This window comes from Vigna angularis, chromosome 2, assembly GCF_016808095.1.
Source record: "Vigna angularis cultivar LongXiaoDou No.4 chromosome 2, ASM1680809v1, whole genome shotgun sequence".
In the NCBI taxonomy this organism is placed as follows: domain Eukaryota; kingdom Viridiplantae; phylum Streptophyta; class Magnoliopsida; order Fabales; family Fabaceae; genus Vigna; species Vigna angularis.
This window is the reverse complement of record NC_068971.1, coordinates 23,837,139-23,861,918: the sequence shown is the minus strand read 5'-3', so window position 1 is coordinate 23,861,918 and position 24,780 is coordinate 23,837,139. Positions and strand designations below refer to the sequence as shown.

The 24,780-nt window shown below is 31.2% G+C and overlaps 2 protein-coding genes across 3 annotated transcripts; both read left to right on the top strand.

Annotated features, from left to right (window-relative positions):
• Window positions 1-4,679: 4,679 nt before the first annotated feature.
• Window positions 4,680-7,062, top strand: LOC108328626 (uncharacterized). Its single transcript, XM_017562513.2, has 5 exons — window positions 4,680-5,274; window positions 5,373-5,466; window positions 5,621-6,090; window positions 6,204-6,465; window positions 6,567-7,062. The coding sequence occupies exons 1-5, from the start codon at window positions 5,269-5,271 to the stop codon at window positions 6,584-6,586; spliced, it is 852 nt and encodes a 283-aa protein (XP_017418002.2). The 5' UTR covers window positions 4,680-5,268; the 3' UTR covers window positions 6,587-7,062.
• Window positions 7,063-15,654: 8,592 nt separating this feature from the next.
• On the top strand, window positions 15,655-21,252 carry LOC108329467 (F-box/kelch-repeat protein At3g24760). 2 transcript variants are annotated; one of them, XM_052872822.1, is made up of 2 exons: window positions 15,655-16,946; window positions 19,104-20,937. In XM_052872822.1, exon 1 carries the CDS (start codon window positions 15,795-15,797, stop codon window positions 16,944-16,946), a length of 1,152 nt encoding a protein of 383 aa, XP_052728782.1. In that variant the 5' UTR covers window positions 15,655-15,794; the 3' UTR covers window positions 19,104-20,937. The 2 variants fall into 2 exon arrangements, with proteins under 2 accessions (XP_052728782.1, XP_017419166.1); XM_017563677.2 differs by lacking the exon at window positions 19,104-20,937 and adding an exon at window positions 20,971-21,252 and having other exon boundaries at window positions 15,657-16,946.
• Window positions 21,253-24,780: the final 3,528 nt, after the last annotated feature.

The following is a 24,780-nucleotide window of genomic DNA, read 5'->3' as shown; positions in this document are numbered from 1 at the left end:
GAGAGATTCTGAAAAGTTATGTTGTTAGTGTGTATGTTGATGTTGAGGGTCCCGTAGTTGGAGGTTATCCTGATACTCTAATAATCATCCAGTCTCATGTAGAGAAGGATGAATTATGTGGTGAGAGGAGCAGGAGGTCCTGGTCTGTGTGCCGGTTTTGGACATAGTGAGGGGACTAACCTTGTGAATGGTATGAAGTATTTTAGAAGTGTAATTGTAAGAAAAAGTAGAAGTCATCACAAGTGCATAACCTCCCGTGACCGCTCATCAACGTATCATCCGGATGAATGTCTAGTAAGAATTGTGGTATGATGGTATATGAGGATGTCTGATATAAATTTTATATGATGTTTATATCAAAGCATTTATGCATGTTTTATAATTGTTGTGTTGCATGTTAGCTAACCCTTACTTATTTGTGCATGTATCGGAAAAATCTTATTCTTGCGATGATCGTATAACGTTTTTGTTGTACGGGAGCAGATGAAGGATTGTCGCGTGATCTGGTGCGAATGAAGAAAGAGATGGAAGACCAAATTTGTAACATCCCAAATTCTCACATTAATGTAACAACCCAACTTTTTACATTAATGTAACATCCCAAATTTTCACACTTGATAATTAACATTACATTTACGGTAACATTCCGTAATCTCACCCTTTAAAATTTCCTAGTTAATATAAGTCTATACATGTAAAAAGATTCTAATTATAGTTCTTCTACTCCTCCCTTTCCTTGGCACTTATGTGAGGCGACATTCCTTCATCTGCTCCCGTATAACGAATTATACGATCATCGCACATACCCAAACACAAAACACAAACAAGTAGGGTGAGCTAACATGCAACAAATCATTTATAAGACATGCATAATTACTTCGATACAAACATCATATAATAATTATGTCAGACACCCTCATACCATCGTACCACAATTCCTATTGAACACTCGTCCCACAATACCCAATAAACACCAAAATACCCAATAAACACCAAAATACCCAATGGACACTCATTCCATAATACCCAATAAACACTCATTGAACACTCGTCCCACAATACCCAATAAACACCAAAATACCCAATAAACACCAAAATACCCAATAGACACTCATTCCATAATACCCAATAAACACTCATTGAACACTCGTCCCACAATACCCAATAAACACCAAAATACCCAATAAACACCACTATACCCAATAGACACTCATTCCACAATACCCAATAGGCACTTATCCCAACGATATTCAATAGGCACTTATCCCAACGATATTCCATAGGCACTTATCCCAACGATATGTTGATGAGCGATACAACGGAAGGTTTTTCACTTGTGATGTCATTCTTAGTCCCCTCACTATGTCCAAAACCGGCACATAGACCAGGACATTCTGCCCTCCATACCATTCATAATGTTAGTCCCCTCACTATGTCCTAAACCGGCACATAGACCAGGACATTCTGCCCTCCATACCATTCACAAGGTTAGTCCCCTCACTATGTCCTAAACCGGCACATAGACCAGGACCTCCTGCCCCTCTCACCACATAATTCATCATTCTCTACTTGAGACTGATTGATTATTAGAGTATCAGGATAACCTCCAACTTCATGACCCTCAACATCAACATATACGCACATACCATGTCATTACAGAATCTCTCCACGAAACTCATACAATGCTCACATTCCTTAACTCATATTATACCATTACGAAATCTACCCATAATCCTCATACACATACCATGACATTACAGAATCTCTCCGCGAGACTCATACCATACTCACATTCCTCGACTCATATTATACCCTTACGACATTTCCCCATAATACTCATACATGTTCAGATGCATAAATTCAAATCAAATAAACTTCAATCATTTCAGAAATCATACAAACTGAATATATTCCAACAAGATATATTACATGATAATTTAACAGTACATAATCTGTACACAAGATTTAAGTTAAAAACTTGTCGAGGAGACTTCCAGGAAAGAGAGGTGCGTCACAATGGACAACTTAAGTACCAAGTCTTTCCTTAGCCAAAGTGTTCCTCAACTAGTTTTTAACAAATTTCTTATTAACAGATTCAAAACAACAGCATATAATATTTACACCGAATATCAATATAGATAAACATACAGTAAGCATTAACAATATTCATACATAATTTCAAGACATGAATAGTAATAAAACAGTACTAAATCATAATATAAAAGCTTAGAAAGATTAGCTCCCCTACCTCTATTCCAGATTCCTCTTGATCTGAATTTATTTCCCCGAAACCCTTCAGAACCTCTACTCTTCTTGCAACTAAAAATTTCTCCCTAGCTCTTTCTTCTCTATTTCTCAAGCTCTCACTTGATTCCTCTTTTCTTGGTGCAAAATACCCTTCCCTCCCATGGCTATTTATAGTTAAAAAAAATTTACTATTCATTAATATTTTAATATTATTTATTATTTTAATATTATTTAAAAATAATATTTCAATCATTTTCTCACCAAATCTGATCCTAATTTCTACCTACTACTTTCTTCCATGCTAAGGAATCTTAATGCTGAAAATTTATTTTTACTATTTACTTTTTACTATTTACTATTCACTTTTTACTATTTACTATTCACTTTTTACTATTCACTATTCATTTTTTACTATTCGATTTTCTTAAAAAAAAATACTAAATAAGTTATCAAAAATTTTAACCTCTCCTTCTAAAATTACTATAATTTTATATTCAAAATATATATTTTTCTATCCATTAAAATTATTATTACTAATAAAATGCTAAAATTTACTATTATAAATATTTTTTTTTTTCATGGGTCTTACAAAATTAGAAAGATTCAATGTTTTATATTTGTAGTTAAATTTGAGCTTAAAATATATGTATAGGGTTAAGTATGAGGTTACGGGGTGTTACTGTAAATGTATTATTATAATATTTTTGTTGAGTTTGAATTTGATAGGGTGAATTTTTGGAATGTTACATTAAGAAAGTTCTAAAAATATATATTGTACACACCATAGAGAGTTGCAATCCAATTCATATTATTTTTCTATTTACTATTAATTTGTGTAATTTATTATTGACTTAAGGGTCAAAAAGTAATTGGCAACTAAATCTCCATTTAAGTAAAGCTCTTTTTCTTATAACAAGTAATTTATCATTAATGACTTCATTTATGCCATTAAGGAGGAGAAAGGTCTAAAACTAACATTGTATGAAATTCAAAACCTTAAAGATCTATTTTGAATTTAGAGGAGAAAAAAATAACACAAATTTAAAAGACGGAAATGAAACTTCTTTTTAGCAATAAGTGGACTTATTTCTAATTTAATCCATATCTCATTTGATTCATTATTAGAAATTAAAAATAGCTTAAAACTTGAAAGATTGATATGGTAAGAAAAATGGGTTAGAATCAACAATAAATCAGTCTAATTCTTTTGTTGCTAACCTACTCAATAATAATTGAAGTTTTTGTCATTTTTTTTATATTGAAATTACGAGGAATAAACAATAATATTTGAATTTTTAAATTAAATATGAAGATGAGATGAAGACTTGCATCCTGTTGTCTTTATACGTCTTCGTTTCAAATTACTATAACACACATAATTTATTAAGTAATATAAAAAAAAGTTATCCAAATTGTATATCTGATATTTTTGTTTCTGTTCTAAAATTATTTGACCTTTATCAATTATTATTTTATATTTATATAATGATAATTTTTGTATTAATATGTAATATTGATAAAAAGGCATTTGTAGGTGTTTGAGAGAGAGATAGAGAGAGAGAGAGAGTGTGAACCGTAGGAATTCCGAAATTCTACTTGGAAATTCTGGTGCGTTGCATAGCTCAGCCATGTGACACTGATGGTTCCCCAATTTGTACCCACAGGAATTCACCGCTGGCTAAATATCTTCTGCAAGCCCCCACATGCTTAACTGCAACAACAACAAAAAATATATATACCTAAGTAACTTTTCTCTTCATACATAAATATAAACAAAACAAATATACAAGATTTTCAAAGGTATCACCAAGCACCATGCATGTGCAACCAAATTTTATTTCTTAATCCAAATCTCTCTTCTATTTCCATGTGCCCCCCCAAATATTGGGCACTTTCCATATAAACTACTCTTTCTATGCATCTTATCTCCCTCTTTTGCCACCAACTTTGCTTTTAAATCCTTTTCTTTTCTCTCCTTCCACATATATAATGTATTATGTTTCATGTGAGTATTCATTATCAGGTAATTTCTCTCTTTTAACACACTTTCATATTTTATAATTGATTGATATTAATGTAGATCCCAAGAGATGTGTCAGTCTCATTTTCTCTTTAGTGATTCTATTCCCAAAGTGGTAAACCTACAAAAATTTCATTCAACAAAACAGAAAGAAGAAAGAATAGAAAAAAGAACACAAGTTTGATGAAGTGTATGATATATTAAAGTGCCTATATATCATCTCTGAACAAAAATATGCTGAGAATAATATTAAAAAAACGTATTACTATTATCATTATTTATGTATTGGAAGGCCTTAAAAGGCATATTGATACTTGTGCATAGCTGAAAGGACAAGTAGAAAGAGATCATCAAGTAATCTTGGTTCAAACAAATGACATTTAATGTTGCTTGTTTCATTCTTTTATTCTTACCCTATTGCAAGAAGCTTTTTGTTTCAAGCAACATTAAGTGGATTGCTAAACAATTCATCATTTTAGTCTCAAAAAAAGGTAGAATTCCATGCTAACTCTGCACCACCTTCATTTGAAAGCAGCCTATTAAAGAAATCTCCAATTGGTGGAACTTCCAAGATGGGGTCCAAACATCTGAGAGACACACAAAAATGTATGGCCAAGAACACAGCCGCAGAGGCTGCACTGAAACATGTTGTTTCTTAATTGATTAATATGAAATTTGAAGTGGTTTAATCTTAGTATGTGCCACTTGATCATGTTATATATATAATAAGGCATTAAGCCCCATGTTACAAAGAATCAGAAGCCAACTATTCCCCATTCACAGCCTGGTTGTCTCACCATCATCCTTAGATTCACTGCAATCTTGTTTGTCTTATCTCACCAAAGGACTCATAGAGTAGACAGGAATCTTTGGCATCCAGACAGCACAGATAGATCTGCAAACCTGTTCATTTGACTGGTACAGTCATCACACAGACCCACAAACACAGACAAATATTTATATTTTTTATAAAAAGTGGGAACAAAGTATCCTCTGTAGGCATGCAGGTATGATTGTTATGTGATCATAATATATATAGTGGAATCTACAGCATGCATTCTTCACATCAAGGCTAACACCTCTTTTGGTGTGTGATACATATCAGATTCTTCAATGGCTCTTTAAAGGTGCACATGAGCAAGAAAGAAATAGGAGCAGCAGCAACTTCAGTATCCCTCCCAATAGGGAAGATACCAGTGGTACTAAAATGAACTCTTTCTTATTCTTAAAAGTTACAGTCACTATACTACTGCTTAATTTCTCAACTCTTACTTGTTTCATATGAACTTCTTTATATGATTTTGGTGTGATGAATGAAGAATCTTGATGCAAATGTATCTGCTTCTTTTTCAGGGCAAAATGGTAAAGGGAAAGAGGTAAATCTGCTGAAGCGTGAGGGATCACAGAAAAGAGGAAGAAGGAACAAATGGGGCACGCCTGGTTGCAAGAACTTTAAGATATTCACTTTTGTATACAGAAAAGACATTCCAAAAGCTTTCTTTTACAGCACTCTCAACTTGAAGAGGCTAGGAAGCTTTAACAGCAAACGGTTTCTGTACTTCATGAAGATGAAGAAAGAAGAGGCATCCAAAGATGTTGGAAGTGCTAACAAGGCAGATTCGGGTAGCCATGTTGGAAACAAGGTTTTGCCCATAAGTGAGGCACCATTGTCATCCTCAGCTGAAAGAAAAGACCAATGTGGTGATGATGCCACAGAAACTAAAGATCAAAACAAGAAAAAGCCAATGTCAAGAATGAAAGAGCTACTCAGATGGGCTGCTTCTTCCAAGTCAGAGAAAGGAGGGAAATTCAATGGAAGAAAGGTGAACTATTTTTAAATCTCTAAAATGACCCTTTTATTTTATTTTATTACTTTGATCAAAACACAACCTTAATCTCTGTTTCTCAGTTGAATTGATCTTGAAAATGTTGTCAGGTTTTAATGTTCAGAAGGCGTGGAAACCTGAAAGCAGTTCCAGATGATGATCAAGGATGCACCGAGTCACCCAAGATCAGTTTCAGATGGGATGTGGAAAGCTGCTCCACCACTTCCTCTGTTTACTCAGCAATCTCAATAGCTTCCTCATCAAAAAATGGACTTAACCAAATTTCAACTTCCACTTTATCCATCCCTCCCGAACACACTGTCCACAATAAATCTGCCAGAAAAGGAAACTGGATCACAACAGACTCTGAATGTATGCCACATCTCTCTATACATATTTTCATTTTCTTCATTTTCATTCTAAGATCATAAGCTTCATCTTTATCTTCACCATATTTTCTGTTTAATGAGCAGTTGTGGTGCTGGAACTGTGAAAGAATGAGGCTGAAGGGGATATTGCATGTGTGGTGAAGTGTTAGGTGGCAAACTACATCACAAGTTAATGCTCTAAAATGTGTCATGTTCATCATGGATTATTTTCTGAGATATTTCTAGAGATTTTATGTAACTTAACTAAAGATAGAGAGATCAAGAGGCATAAGGAAAAGAGAGTAATTAATTATCTGAATGTGCTAGATGGTGATCAAACAGATCAAATGCCCATGGCCATGACATGAGAATGTTTGCTGTCTGCATTATTAGGAGTATAAATTAATTACGTGTTGACTCAACTAATTAATGTAGATGGAACCACTTTTTCCTGTAAATCTCTTATAATCGCCATTGATCATTTTCTCAAGTTTATGCTATTAGTATACAACTCATGTGTAACCAACATTAATGTTTTTTAATATATCCATATAACAAACATCTCTGTTAAATGCAAGAGCTCGAAAGTTGGTTTGTTGAATTTTGAGATTAGCCATATATATCATCACCACATTGGTTTTGAAGGGAATGAAGTAGAAAATTCTGGATGGATGAAAACTTAAAAAGATATTCTTAGAAAAGCTTAGAAAAGTTTAGAATGTGTATAAGTTGATGAAGCCTATAAATAGCCACGTCCTATAGTAATGTGAGTGGTAGTGTATCCAATCCACCACCAACCTCTATCTAAGTGCCATGCAAGAAAAGTAACATTTATTCTAATTATGCTGTTCTCCTTAAATTTGGGTTCCACTATTTAATCATTTCATCTCTTTCTAAAATCCAATAATTGCTAATGTGATCGTTATGTAACATTGGACTCCATTGCATTCTTCCATTTTATTTAACGTTTTAATCACAAAATGTTGTCTCATTTTAACAACATACTATAGTACCACTGAAACACTAAATATTTTCTTATTATAATATCTCTAACCATTTATTTTAGACTGAGAAAATCAGGAAAAGTACAAAAGAGACAGAATATATTAGGAAATTACACGATTTTGAATAGGTAAAATAATAAAGTCTGAATATTAAGAACTAAAGAGATTAAAAGAAATTCAAAATCAAAATTGAATTAAATTAGAAACTAAAAGTTAAAGTTTGTTGATTCCATGATAAACATGAAACAAAATAAGCGGGAAAGAGTCGCGAAGGCTTACAACGCCCTCGATATGAAAATAGGCCTTTGCTTCGTAAATAACAAAATTATATTTTTTTAAAATAAAAATAAATATAGAAACCTAACCAATATACAACTAAAAGGAAAGAAATTTATATACAAGAAAAGTTATATTAAATTTGATAGTTTGGTGCGAGAGCTAGAGTCATGATTTGATATACTGTGAAGTACCACAAAAATATTTTCAAAACGTGGTTCAAATCCAATCATCGGGTAGAGAATAATGGAATAGGCTAGACTTTGAGTTGCAACATAAATTACTTCAATTGCTACCTGCACCCCAATACTTTGTTTTATTAAAATGTGCAACTTTGATAATTTATTTAAATGATGTTTTCTTCTACCTCACCCATTGAGTAAGAAAATATCTTAGTACGTTACTTTTACCTGCAAAAATGATATTTACTGTCAATTTTTTACCATGGAAAAACAAGAGTTCTTATTGATGGCCTGAAACTACAAATTTGGAGAAATTTGGAGGAATTGTAGATTTGTCAATGAGTAGTAATGTATTATTGCACATGGTCTGTAATAGACTAATTGAAACCCAATCTCATTACAGATTGAGAATAGATTATAAATGAACTTAATCACATGACAAATGAACCAAACAATATTTTGGACAAGGAATCTCTACATATACAGCTATTGCCACTTACTGATCAAGCTGAGACTTAACGTAAGTGATCTCCACCATCCATGTGGCTGGATTGTATCCATCTTTAATCTTAGGAACTCTTGTGATTTCCCTTTGAATGGTTCATGCACAATCCATAAGATTACTGCCACCATACTGATTCAAGAGTTTAGACATTATAACAACAAAGATTTACCTCAAAGTACTCAATAAGATTACGAGAATTCGGACCAAGAGGGCCACCATATAAGATTACTATATAGATTGTATCTAAATTTGTATTACTATATAAGATTACTATATAGATTGTATCTAATGAGTACACTTACAAAAGCATTGTAAAATTTTACCTATAACAACCTATAAAAAACATCCTAAGTACACTAAAATTAGAATTTCATTCAACCAGAAAAGTAAAATGCAATGCAGCTGTCTAAACAGGTTATAAATATTAAAAGAAATTCAAGAAACAACTCAAAAGTTTCATCTCTACAAAAACTCAAAAATTCATTATTGAGAACCTAAAACTATGCTAAAACTAATCTCAAATCATGAAAACTTGGTCTTCATAGGTTGTAGAACAGAGTTGTGCTACTGCATCACATATTCTCTGCTATTTTGGTCTTGATGAGGCTAGACAATAAAGGAGGGGCAGTAGTAAGTGAAGATTATGGAATGTGTCAATGAGACCGTAGGTTTCATTTAATGTTTGTTGAATGATATAACCTAAGTATTGTGTAATGCAAATTAAGTAAATAGGTTTGTATATGTGTAGCTATGATAAATGATTGGTGAAACTGAATTAGAAACTCAAGAATCACAAAATGACTCTCACCAATTTTGACAGCAAAGGTAGTTTAAAATGGAGTGTGACAACACTTAAAAGGTAGTTTTGTTATTTGTCATGCATGGAATGATACTTATACCATCTGATCATTTATAATATGACACTAAATGACTCTTAAAACACTAAAATGCTTAAAATATCACTGAAATCAGAAAAGGACTAATTGAACCTAAAAGATTGCAAATAAGCTTCTAACAACTATTGAAATTATGCATATGAATGTGAGAATTGGATTTCTTGAATTGTGAATGTGGTCAGGAAGTTTTAATAGACTAAAATATGGTATTAAGTAATGTTAACATGCTAACAAGTCTAAACTAGTGGAATAAAGCTAGGAAACTTGTCTAAAGCAAAGAATTACCTCAAACTCAAAGTTTGAGTATGTAGAACCTAAAAAAGTCTACTAAAAGAGTGAGAAAGTGGCAATTCACCTAATGTAGACTAACAATAACTAATGTTAATATTCTAACAAGTATAAAGTAGTGAAATGGCATTAGAAAACTACTCAAAAGCAAACAACTACCTAAAACTGAAATTTTGAGTAGTTAAAACCTAAAAAAGTCTACTAAAAAGGTTAGAAATTTGCAATTCACCTAAAGTAGACTAACTTTAACTAATGTTAATACCCTAATAAGTCTAAATTAGTCTAGTGAAGGTAGGAAACTACTCAGAAGCAAACAAGTACCTAAAACTCAAAGCTTGAGTAGTTTCAACCTAAAAAGTTCACTTAAAGGGTGACAAATTGTCAATTCACCTAAAGTAGAGTAATTTTAAGTAATGTTAACATCCTAATAAGTCTAAAGTACTGAAATGATGGTAGGAAAGTGGTCATAAGCAAAGAATTCCCTAAAACTCAAAATCACACTACTTAAAACCTTATAAAATGTAGTAAAAATTACCTAATTGAGTCATTACAGGTCAAATTTCATTCTGCTGTGATTCTGTGATATTTGGAAGTTTAAACAAGTCCAAATTGATGTATTAAAGCTGTGATTACCGAAGGCTTTAACCCCTCGGTAATTACCGTAGGCTTTTGCCCTTCGGTAATTACCGAGGGGCATAACCTGTCGTTAATGATAGCGACAAGAGATTTACCGACGGTGTTTTGGTCGTCGGTAAATGTTAGCAACAAGAGATTTACCGACGACTTATGGTTGTTTCCGAGGGATTATGGTCTTCGGTAATGCCCTTATTTTTTGTAGTAATATGAATTTACAATATATTTTCTTTGATAAAATGAGTATTTTTAGTAGTGAAAAAGGTTGACAAAAGTCTTGTAATAAGAATAATTATAATATTGTTAGCTATCTTTTAGCTTTTGCAATTGTAAGAAAGAATTCGTGTTCAAGTGTAACCTAAACAAGTGAACCAAATCTTGGATTCATCATACATTGTAACCCTTCTTTTAGTGAATAATTTACTTATTTCTTAGATCACTTTTTTAAAAATCTATTTTATTTTAGCGAAAAATGGTTGTTGTCAAAAGAATATTCAATCTTATCCAAGAATGGTTCAATTTTAACTTAAAGTAGACTGAGTTTCAAATAATGCCTAATTTGTCAATCAAAAGTGGATTTGTTTCAAATTTGGATTTTTAGCTAGATTGTAGTCCAAATAATAGTTGGGATTTTAAAACAAGTAATTAGTGATTGTTAACCAAATAATACATGTGTTTTAAACCATGAGTGATTTTATTTATAAATAATACTCCTTTGTATTTTTGCAACATTAATACTTAGTTTTTAACCATAAATGATTATATTTATAAATAATATTCATTTGTATGTTTGCAACATTAGTCTATTTATTGAAATTCAATTAATTATTGAGAAATGGACATGATTAGTTGCTTACACATAAAACAATATAAAACATCTAGAGTAATTTTTCTTTCATCTCTCTTATATTGCATGTTAATTGTAACTAATATTAGAAAGAGAGATTTGTGAACTAAGTTTTAGAAAAGCTTGTGATGAATCATCTGTTATATAAAATTATCGTCCGAGTGTACATAAAAATTTCAAAAAGTTTAAATACATAAATCAACCTTTCATTTTGTATTTGGCCTATTTCATAGATATTTTTATTGTGACAAATCAATCAACTAGAATAAAATGGTGTTGATTGTAAAAAGTTTTTGTATTTTTTTCTACTTTAAATTTTGTTTATCTCCTTGTATTTTTAGTGTATTATGGATATCAATCAACCCAATTATCAACATCATTACAATTTATCGTAAAAATAACCATCTCATCCTAAAAATATCTGAAATTATACATACACATTGTTTATCATGAATCCTGACACATGGTATAGGTCTTTGCAATCGACCCAAGACCATCTGACCAATAATAGTTCTTAATGTCCACCATTTTTTATGTTTGCACCACCCGAAGTAACTCCATACATGTCTCCTTCATCCATTTTAAAGCTCACTTTGTCTAGTCCTAGTGAAGTTGGATCCCCAATCGCACTTAATACTGCCTAACATGATGGAATCAATGAGAATTTGTTAAAAAATCTAATTGTCGGAGTTGATAAATTATTAATCCAATAAACATACAATAATGATGCAAAGTATGACGTTTTCACAAGGAGGATAGTGGGTCAATTAAAATCTTAATGAAACAAAGTTCATCTTGTGATTCAAACGTTTATCACATGTTATAAACGAACAACCAACAAAGGAACATTGGTTAGGTCGAGACAAATATCATGTATTTACACGTGAGATTTTCACTAAAGATTAAAAAGAGAAAAAAAAATTAATTTTAAATTGATAGTAAATGAAAGAACAATTAAAAGAATTAAATATATTTTTAATCTCTTTTTTAGTGAAAATTAAAATTAGTCTCTTAATATTAAAAGAAAATATATTCAACAATGTAAATAATTTAAATTTTATCTTAAAACATTTTGAAACATTAAATAAATTTAAAAATATTTAGTTAAAAAATTAAATACATATATTTCTAAAATTGGAAGACTAAATTAGACCAAAATTTTGAAAAGAGACTATTTTCAATTTTTACTAAAAGTTAAGGGATAAAAATATATTTAATCATAAATAACTAAAATGACTCTCAACATTCTAACCCAAAGAGACTCGTCAGAGTTGATGAAGATGATACATCATCATAAATATGACCTATAAGAAAAAAGACAACTAAGGAAAGAAACAAGTGCAAGCATTGATTTGTCTGCTATAGAAAGAGCAATGAATGAAAAAAACTAAGTTGGAAGAATTTATTAAGTTAAAGAATTTCAAAAAATGTGTTTCGAATATGAAATTCTCCTAAAGATAAATCCGACATGTCTTAAAAGAATGAAAAGAGCATGAAAAATATTTTGACTATATTAGGTAGAAATAATTTAAATGTAATAGTCATTTGATTGTTACATGTTTATTTAATTTTATGTAATTGAAATTACTGTTAAATTAAAATATTATTATATTATATTTTCAATTAATCAGTTTTATAACTGAAAAATTTAATTTTTATTTATTTATTTTGGTTATGAAACTAGTCTTTGTAAAACTAGCTATTACAAAGCTAGTTAATATAAAACTAATAGTAACAAAACTATTAATTTTGTAGTGTTATCTCACTGTCACATATTTTTGTAATATTCAATTATTTATACAAGTAAGTTTGAAAAGCATGGTTTCATACACAACTTTGAATTAAAGCATACATTAAAATTTTGAAAAAATGATTGATGAAGAAGTCATCATGTTAATATACTTAAGCACCAACAATAAGTCAATAACTTTAGTAGTGACACTTGAAGAAGAAAGGTGGTACATCAAAATCGTGAACAAGGTCATAATTGATTGTTCAATGATTATGTTTTAAAGGATTGTACGCAAACATTTTCATTACAGGTTTCATATGCAAACGAATCTATTTCTAGAAATTGTATAAATTTTTGGCAATCATAACGATAATTCTAGAGGATAGATGCAACGCAAAGAAAAAGTATATCACCTTTGCAAAAAATAGCATGTCATTTTATTGTTTGGGTATTGGCTTATGACTTACCTACGTACTGAGAATGTGGATTAATGTATTTAAATTGGTGAAAGCACAATATTAAAATCCTTACAATAATTTGTATCAAAAGAATTTAAAGATGATTATCAAAGAGGTCCAACAACAAACACACCAACTCACTACTGAAAATTAAAGAGACTTACTAATTTTCAAATATATTAGAATATGTGTTTATAATGAACAAATTTTTATGCAATTACATGGAACGAATTTATTATAGTGATTGTGCTAATTCAATATCATTCTTAAAACAATAACACGATAAAACTTATGAATAGATGAAAACTATATATTTGTGAAAAATTTCAGTGAAGTAAAAAAAAATATTACTCATATAAACAAATTTCAAAGGATATTAGAATATTTCAATCTCAATTCAAAATAATTCGTTCTTAATGAAGTGTTGACTCATGGACAAGTAACAAGTGGTTTGATTGTTTATTTTGTCGAAAAATGACCTTTTTATGGTTGAATGAGAGATCCACTTACTAAAGATTTTTGGACGTTCAATAAGAAAGTTAGGATATTTTATAATAAGATAAAAATAAGTGTTTATAAAGTGAGTATTTCTTAAAAAATACTATTTATATTTATAGGATCAATATGAGTTGTGGACCTATGTTCTTATTAGAATAGTACTTATTTAGAGAATACAATAGCATTATAATAAACAATAAGAGAATGATAAATAATTACAAACATACCAAATTATCGAGATTTAGTTATAATATATAAATATGATCCAAATAAACATAGTTTTGGATTGCTCTATAATGAAGAGGCTTAAAAGACTTTACTAGTCTATACTCTTTAATATGCCTATTGGACCATATAGGAATAATATTGAGTAAATATGATAAAACATGACACCTTATACTTAATCATTCTTAAATTCTTAGTTTTGTTATCTATATTTGTATTGAATGACTATTTGATCAACTACAACTCGTACAATTAACCACCAAACTGGTGACAAATCTTGAGTCTAGATAATTAACCAAACGCTCCGACGACAACTCATTAAGCCTAAACAATTATGTAACAAACCAAGTGATAATTCATCATACAAAATAGATAAACTCAAAAACTGATTAACTTTAAGGTTAGAACATGATTATTCTTATTTGGGCCGTAATTAGGCCAACCTTAATAAAAAGTCCACCACAAAATCTGTAAATAAATGTTTGTGGTAAGAAGGTAAATTACTCATTGATTACAACATTAAATGTTTTCTGTCTAAGTTGATCTAACTTTGCATCAAGAGTACCTTTTGCATATACATCCGTACAGACACACATCGGAAACCCCTCTCATTGTACAAAACTTGAACATGGAACGACACGTCAAAGACCGAATAATTGAATTTTACCTCATACCTGAAACATTGTGTATTGTATGATCATCCAGTTAACTATAATCTTATTGGTTACTGTCTCATCAATTACAGCCTGAACGGTCAACCATCAAATCAATAACAAATATCGAGTCTAGATGATCAACCAAACGTTCTAATGACAACTCACTAAGTCTAGACAATTTTTTAACAAACTAAGTGATAGTTCATTATATCAAACATCACCATAGTAAATCAATCCCAAAATTGTTTTCACTTAAGATTATAACATAATTTAATTAGATTAATCTTAATAAAAATCCACAAAAAAAATGTATAAATAAATGTTTTAAATAAAAAGGTATGTTACAAATTAATTAATTTATTTCTTTTTTTTAAGTTAATCTAGTTTTGACACCAAAATTATCGGGTATCATCCAAACAATTTGAAACCAAAAAACACTTTGATCGCACATATAGACTTGAAACTACACATAAAATACTGAACAATTAACGTTGACCCACACTGGAAAAAACATTCTTTCAAAATTAATCAACAATTCGAATTACCACCAAATTTAAATATATTTAAAGAACCAGAAATGGAAATTTATTTTATAAACGACATCTCGTGTCATATTTTTCACGTTATGCATGCTAAATAATTATATTATTTTGAAATTATCATATTATTATAAATTATAAATAAATAAATAAATTTTTTAAAATAAACTTAATTAACTATTCATAAATTTTCATTAATAAATATTATTTCGTATCACAATTAAATTTAAATCAAAATATTAAATGATGAACTGTTTAAATTTATTAAAAAAATTAATTTAAATATAAATTTTAAATTAATGGTATAATATAGTACATGTAAACTCGCATTTTTCAACTCGAAAATTGGTCTAGTAAATGCTGTAATCAGATAATGTTGACACAGTGATTCTGTTGGAATCAGACCCAACTGCTTCTGTTAAAGACACGTGTGATCTCTGGTAAGAGAACTTGCAAGAAAGAAGCTTGAATTTTTGATAGAGTATCACACACTTCAACACGGCACCAATCATCTCTTCAACTCTTCAACCACTCACTATTAGTCTTCTCTTTTCTTCCTCCCTTTTCTGAATTGCAAAATCTGATGAAGATGAGATGACAGAATTCACAAACCTAAGTTCTGATCTCGTAGAGCTGATCCTGTCTCTGCTCCCAATCCCCACCCTCATCAGAGTCTCAACAGTGTGCAAGCTATGGCACTCCATCATCTCTTCCCCTTCCTTCTCCACACTCTCCAATCACTCCAACAAGCCGTGGTTCTTCCTCCGTGGCATCCATAACATCTCCTCCAAGAACAACCAGACCTTTGCCTTTGACCCTTCCTCCAACAACTGGTTCCTCCTCCCCACCCCCCAACACCACCACCGACACCAACCCAACACCTCCTTTATTGGCACTAACTCCTTCTTCTTCATCACTGCCCCCAACTTCCTCTACACCCCTATCCTCCACCCCTCCTGGCACCTCACCCCTCCCCTCCACTTCCCCAGGATCAATCCCCTATTGGGTGTCTTCCATGATGCTAAAGGTAGCAGCTTTAGTCACCCCAAGTTCATTGTTGTTGGTGGGGTCAAGTTCATTGGGAACCTTGTTGACATAGAGGACCGTTTGGATGTGGAGATTTATGACCCTCTTCTGGGGAATTGGGACCTTGGGCCTCCTCTCCCTCCTGATTTCAGATCAGGAAACTCCTCCTCTTCCCTTTCGTCTGCCCTCTTCAAAGGGAAATTTTATGTCTTTGGGATATACTCTTGCTTTGTTTCGTCTTTTGACTTGCATCATAGGGTTTGGAGCGAGGTTCACACCCTTAGGCCTCATGGGGCTGTGTTCTCCTTCTTGGTTGCATGTAAGGAGATGCTTGTGCTTGCTGGGGTGTGCAATTTTCCCCACGGGTTTTCTTCCTTTGTGCTGTGGAAGGTTGATGAGAGGACCATGAGGTTCAGCCAGATTGATGTGATGCCACATGATTTGCTCTGTAGCTTGTTTGATGGTGACGAGGATGATAAATTTGCAAGCTTGAAGTGTGTTGGGTTGGGAGATCTTATATATGTTTACAATGAGGATTACCATAGGATGTACCCTGCTTGTGTGTGTGAGATTAACGGGGAGAGTGGGAGGTGTGTGTGGAGGAAAGTGCCCCCGTTGCCATCACTGATGAACAGGTTTCACAAAGTTATTAGCTTTTGTTCGACAGTTTCACTGCATAGTATTCTGCGTGAACTTCAAGGCCCTGGTCTTCAATTCTAGGTATCCTTTTTTCTTGACATTACCAATTTTCTATTCATAGGTTTTTAGGGAGCACTTAATTTAACCGCATAAAATGGTTTTGTTTTCTTCTTCTTTTTTCTATTTTACCAATGATTATAGTGGCTTGTGATTGTGAAATTAAGTTAAATGTATGTTATTTTGGCCTTGTTTGTTTTATGTTCTGTTTTTGTTTTACAGCAATTTGTCTGTGCCTTTTGATCATGATATTATTTGTAGTCCCAATTATCTTATCATCCCTTTGGTTGATTGAGTTTTTGGTTCAATGATAGATAAGTTTCTTATAGGTTGGCTAGAGGGTATTTTACCAAATGCGTCTTTCATTGTTTAAGCTACCTGATATTAGAAGTCCGTGTAGTGATTGTCTGATGTAATTAAACGTACTAACTACTGTCTCTTAATTGTGCATCGCCCTTCATAAACCTAGTTTCGTATGCAGTTGTTGTATGCAATATTTTTTTGTTTATTGTCTTTTACATTGGCTTGTCAGGATTCTACTATGTTGCTTAATTTTTTTTTACCCTTTTTTATGCCTATTTCGGTAAATCGATGTTTATGTATTTATGCCTTGTTTACCTCTGCTGGTAATGATTGCACGTGAAAGTTAGGAAAGGAAAAACGTTATTGTTCTTTTTTATTTATCTGTTTAACATGTTTTGACTCTGACAACAATAATGCTAGCTGAATTGACATATTTAGCAGTTTAGCTGCATAATTAGACTAATTAGCATTACAAAATGTTTTGTTTCATAATTTGATCAAGCTCAGAAAGAATTGTTCAAATTTTTGAAACAGATAAATTTCTCCATCATGGTGTAAATTACCCTATTTTCAGCTGTTGCTGATACTCGAATTCATATGTTTATAAACATCTTTTTATTCATGTTATAAAACTCCCAAGTTAAACAAGCATATTTAAAATTTTTGTGATGCAGAAAGTTACGAGGAATTTCTCTAATTAGGAGTAAGCTTTTTTTTTTGCTATTAAGTGTCAAGCCTCAGTATCAGTTTCTTCCGAGTGAGTAAACTGTCAAGGTCAAATGGATCCCGATCCTAGTTAAATAAAACTGAGTGTATTCATGTCAAGTGGGAATTGTTCCCACTTGTTATCATAGGAACAATTAATCTTCACTACCTTACTGAATGGGGCTGGAGAAAATTAGAATTGACTAAAACATGATCAACAAAATCCTTTTATGGTCGAAATATGGTGAAGATTCATTACTTTTCATAAGAACTAGTGAAAGCATAAGATGTGAGTTAATCTTGACTATACAATTAAATAATTGGTCAAGATTATGTTTAAGCAAAACAGTCATGATGGAACTAGATACCCACACTTTGTGATGTCTGCATAGATAGAAACTCAGTTGCTTTGTGGTTAATTTTCTACGCTCATGTATGTGTGTGTGTGTGTGTGCATGTATATGTGTGTATAGACAAAGACACATACACATATATATTTAATTTAAATTGTGTTTACAGCTTTCAATATGTTCAAAGTTTATTTTAATGGTTGATTGAAGGTGTCAACAACTTATTTTTGTGTATAAATTGATCATTATTGAGCTATTCCATTGCCTACCATTTTCTACTTCACAATATCTCCCTCACTATTGAGGTTCTTTCTTTATCATACTTTTGAGTTCTGTTTGGTTTTACTATAATTTATACTGTGTTCGAAGTTTACATCTGTTTGGTTTTACTATAATTTACACCACAACACACATAGGTAGAGGTAAAGAGAGAGATTAGAGAGAAAAGATGAATTGTTAATATGTATTGATTAGCAAAAAATTTAGTCTCAGCACTCCCATAATGAGTTTCCAATACCTGCTGCTACAGTAATAAAATTGCTATTTATACACTATAACTTCCAAACTGACTGACTTGTGGGTCTGGTAGGATATTGTGGGTGTATGAAAGGAGAAGGAGGAATTAGTTAGTTAGTAGTTGTGTACAGGGGGAGACTGTTGGTGTGTTAGTTAAGGGGAGCCTATATATAAGGCTCTGGGAATATTGTACAGTTTTTCAGTTTTGAACATTCTTTGAATAGGCAGGACATTTTATTGTCCTCATGCTGCCTGTCTGATATTAACACATTTTCTGTTGAACCTGGATCTCCATGTCATCTGCTAGGGTGAGGGGGTAGAGCTTGAACAAGCTGTGGTGAGCTGAATACTCTCTTGAGGAGAGACATTTGAAAATCTGGGTGAATCCTGCTATCCTCTGGTTAATTCATCATATAGGCTTTTTGATCAGCAATGGGATATTTTATAACTATAATAGAGTACTTGGGGTACTCCAATCCATTTACAAGATATGTACAGCACTGTAGATACAATAATAATTCAAGAATGCCTTTCTAGTACATTGTAAGATTTCATTCTTATTCTATAACAGAGAATCTACTTTTCCATGTATACATTGGAATTGACCCATATATTAGCTTTCTACATTTTATCTAACATATACTACATTTCAGTTGTGGCTGCAATATTAATCTTATTATACTCTTCATTATGTGAACATATGTGATGGAGATTTTCTTTCAAGCATATTCCTTCATATCTTTAACCAAGTGTGCATATAAGTTAGAAGTGTAGCAGCACCACTTCCAAGCTAAGAGGTCAACTACCACTTTGAAGTCATGTTCCTCTTAGCTCACCACCTCTTTAAATGAGGTGCCTAAAGGACATTGCCATCATTTCCTGAATCACAAGTCAAAGCCACTAACATAAGCTACCTGACCAATTCTATCCAAAATCTGAAAATGACCTTAAAAACGAGGACAAAGGTTGTTGTTAGGCCTTTTATGTTAATAAGTAAATCAAGTAAATCATAATCAAGGAAATCCATTATTAATCATTCCTTTTATTGTGCATATTTACAGTTAATTTGGTAATCAGCCTATCAATTAGGAATAAGAAATAATTTGTAATCACTAGCTGTAAAGCTAGCTTTATATATAGAAGAAAGGAAAATCAAACAAGGCATCAAAAGCAAACTTTGTTCACATGGTGTCTCGAGTCTCCTCTCTTAAGAACCTTAGCTACTGTTGCCAAAATGACAGTGTAAGAACAATCCTCTCTATTTGCAGCCTCCCAAGGCTGGTTACATGATAAAATGGATGTGAAGAATGCCTTTCCAGGCCAAAGATATTTTAATGACTCCTCCACGAGGGTTGTTTTCTTATTCTGGTGTTTGGAAAATGGAGCTTTCATTTTTCTGGTTTCCTCCACAATTTTCATTTTTCCTTCCATTTTCATGGTGATCTTTAAAGTCCCTTGCCTCATTGCATCCATTCTTGATACCCTCTGCTCTAAGATAGAATCTCTGATACCAGTTGATACAGCTGGTACGAAGAATTAAAAGAAATAACACCACAATATGCAGAAGTAGAGGTAAAGAGAAAGAATAGAGAGAAAAAAGGTAAATTGTGAATTTGTGTTGAGTACTGAGAGTTTGAGAGTCTCACTCCCAGAATAAGTTCCCAAAACCTGCAACTGCAGCAATAACATTGTTATTTATACACTATAACTGACTAACTTGTGGGTCGGTTGGATTTTTTTTGTTCTTCATATCTGTGTGATTGGTGCATCTGGGTTGTCTATATCTTCTACATTGATGCATCTGGGTTGTCTATATCTTCTACATTGATGCATCTGGGTTGTACTATAGTGCTTGGTTTTTTAAGACAAGTACTCCGTTTTGAAAGTTTATGATCTTGGTTTCTCCATTTCTCATTACCTGTATCTTAGTTTATACTCTGTATATTGAACTGTTGAATTTAGATTAAGTTTACAGATTTCAACTAGTTCAAACTTTATTTCAATTGAAGTTCTCTTATTGGTTGCTGGTATCAGAAACTTATTCTTTGTCTACGAGTTAATCACCATCATTGAGCTTTTCCATTTCCTTCCATTTTCTTCTTCTTCAATAATCTACTTCCAATTGTTCAACATTTAACAATATGATGTTGTTTCCTTTTATATCTATTAATCAGAAAAGTAATGGAACACAACTTCTGAGAGAAGAAAGCATCAGTTTGAAGAATTATTTGCTGCAGATGGTGCTGTACCAAAAGTATGTGTAACATTGACATGAAGCAAGAACAGAAGCTGACATAAACTATGTAATAGATAGTAGTCTTATATGTGTTGTATGTGTCTAGTTAGCTGTTACAAAACATGAATGGTGACAATTTTTCCTAGTGATATTGGCAAACTGTATTCTGTAATAGCTTTCTGTAATTTTAATTAATAATCATGTGAATCATTTAGTTTCATGTTGCATTTCTTAGTGAATTGTTGTTACAATTTTAATTGAGTGGTCCATTTTCTTGTATCACCATTTGAAAGACTATTCAATAAAATGTTTGAGTTGCAATAAAAATAAATTACTCAAATCATCTTTGGTAATGCTGATAGTAACATAGTTGGATATATATCACAATTTCGTTAAGACTGTTTCCTCTTGATTCTACCCTTTCAATATTAATGTTCCTCTTAATCTGAAGATGTTGAAGTTTTCTATCATTTTTTTAATAATTTTAACTTGATTCTTGTTTTATGATTAAAAAAGATCGAGATAAACAAAAAAAAAAAAAAACTACAGACCACTTGGCATGATTAAGTTTATGATTTGAAGTTTGGGACATAATTAAACAACTAAATTTAAAGAGTGAATTTAGCATTATTTAAATGTAATAAGAATATACATATGTTAGTTTCTTAGTAAATTTAATATATTACTAAATAAAAAAAATAAAAAAAAATTGTAGTAATATAAAAAATTAAAAATCATCCTAAAAGTACAATAGTGTTTTTGAAATATTTTAAACCGGAGTATTTATTAGACAAAAAGGTTCCATTAATAAAAAAAAGACATATTTTAAACTGGATTATTTTAATAATTTTTATTTTTAATTTAAAATAAAAATTAAAAAAATAAAAAATACTTTTGTAATCCTAATATATTTTTTTCACTTATCTAATTTGTTGTTATTGTTTGTTGAAAATTATTTATTTATGAGGAAACATTTGATTCAGGAAGATTTTCTCAGCGAAAGTGAATTAGTGGATTTCTTGTCTTTGTTTGCTTTCATTCTGCATCACAAAATTTTATCACAATAGTTATCAATTTAAAAGTGAAGCCTTCTTATGAGTGATGTTTGAATCTTTGTTGCCATTTCAAATTCAGCCACTGCTTACTTCCCCCTCTTTAATTTTTTGCCCTAATTTTGACTTTTCACTCTCATAACATCATCCACTGCTTAATTCTACTTCTAACTCTATTCTATTTCAACAAAATGGAAAATACAATTCCATTCCATTACTATCAATGACTTTTCAAGATAATTATACCAAATAATTTTCTCATTTTCCAGCTTCTTAGTCAGGTTCTTGTGCCAAATTTATTAACATAATGCAATTTTACTTTTAATTTACCTTTTTTAAAAACAATTACAAATATAGATAAATTTTTGGAATAATGAAGACGAACAATATTATATTACCTATCACAACTTAAAATAAACAAGTTTTAACATCATATTTATACATGGGTTGATATTTATTTATGTGTTTATTAAAATAAATATAAATATTGAGTAAAAGAAAATAATAAATATTTTAAAATTTATAATTAAGTTTTGAATAAATGAATTTGAAAAATAATTTTCAATCAATAAACTAATATAGCAAGAGAAAAAAATTGCGCTTGGTTGTTAGGAGAAAAATAAATTGAACAATTGAGGAGAATGAATTAGAGTTAAAGTTAGCTGACTATTTTTTATTTTTTTATATTTTAAATTAAAAATAAAAATTATTAAAATATTCTTGTATTTAAAGTATATATTTTTTTGTTATGAATGAGGATTTTTTTATCTACCCTTGGTACATTTTGCATAAATTAGCAAATCCCAAATATATATATTTAAAATAATTTTTAGAAAAATTAAAAAATAGTTATAATATTAAACAAATAAAAATATTAGTTTTTGTATGAACTTAAAAAATAATACACAATTTATTTTCCTTGTGAACAAATTAGATATAATTTATATAAATTCAAAAGATAATAATTGTTAACAATATATAATTAAATTAGATTTCACTACATGAAATAATTTTTAAATATGACTTAATTATTATTAATAAAATTAATTTTGATCAGAAAGAAATTTACTTAATCTTTTTTTTGAAATTTGATTTGATTAGATAATATAACTAGTTACACATGTTATTACACTTACATTATATAATAAGATAATTATCCAAACAAGATATAGTTAATTATTAATATATCCAATTAAATTAGATTTTGTTACACTTAATCAATTCAATATGATTTAATTAAGTTTTAAATGTTTGAATAATTGCTTGAATATATTTAACTAACTGTTAGAATATCTAGTTAAATTGGATTAGATTATGATAAATGATTTACTTAATTTAATTTAGTACCATCAAAAGTAGTTTTAAATATATAAGATAAGTAATTAAATATGATTTTATAAATATATTCATAATATTCTATATGAAAACATAAAGTATAGTGATATTCCACTAACAATTTTTTTTTGTCATTTTGAGTTATCCTCGTACTTTCTTTTAGTGTTGTCAAAATGGATTAGAACTCGTGGGTCAATCCACGGGTTTGGCTCACTCAGGTTGAACACGTGGTGAGCCAGATTAACTCACCAACCCACCTAATTTAATTTAATTATTTATTATTTTGTGTTTCAATATTATTAGTTATCATTTTTTTGTTGTATTGTTAATGGAAATAAAGAAAAAGATGTTTCAAGAGAGAAAAATATTATAAATGTATCCATTTAAGACTCTAATCTTATAAATGGATAAGTAACACACAAATTACCAATATTATAAACTTATCGTTTAATCCACCAACCCATGGTGGGCCGGATTAGATTCAAATTTTTTCGGTTCACTAATAAATAAGTCGGGTTAGGTTGACTCACTAAATAGTCAACTCGTGGTGAAAGTTTCTCACTACACCACCACATATTGCTTCCTCCACCACCCCATTCCACAAATACCCCTCAGTTAAAATTAAACTACCGTAGTTGAGGGTGGTTGAAGGCCTCAACGGATATCCATATTCGTTAACGGGTATTAGCCTCCGTTATCCGTTTCTCCTATGTTGATATCCGTTTATACATCTGTCTCGAGCATTGTTAATTGTTTATTATATAATGTGACTCTTTATTCAGCACCAGCACTCTAGTAAACTCCGGTACGTTGTGCCCCTCATCTCCCTTCGCCAAAGAATATGGGTTTCTTCTTTCTTCAAGGACTTCAGCTGCTCGAGGCTGTCGTCATACGTGCCCACCTACTGAGCACGTCACTGCTATCGCTGCACATCTTCCCCTCGGACTTAGAACCGCCGGCGAAGACGTGAACTCCTTATTCATCTTTGGGTCACATTGTTTGCTTTCGGGACCACCACCGATGACACTTCTTTCTTCATTCGAAATACAGATCGGGAGTTGGCAACCGCACTGCCTCCTTAGTGCGCTCTCTGCTCGAAGTGTTTCCTTGTTTTGATTGGGTTTGTGTGTGTTGGACGAGAATGCTAGCTGGATGGAGGGGATGAAAATGATATGGCATTGAATGATTGTTCAATGGTTTTGTTGGAGAAAAAAGATGAAAAAGATGTTGGAGGAAAAAGGTTGAGTCTGGAATTTGTTGAAGATGATGAAGAGGTGAGAAAGAAGATGAACATGAAGGGTAAATGTGAAGGAAAATGTATTGGTTATTGATGATGATGATGAATGGAGAAAGGGGTTGAA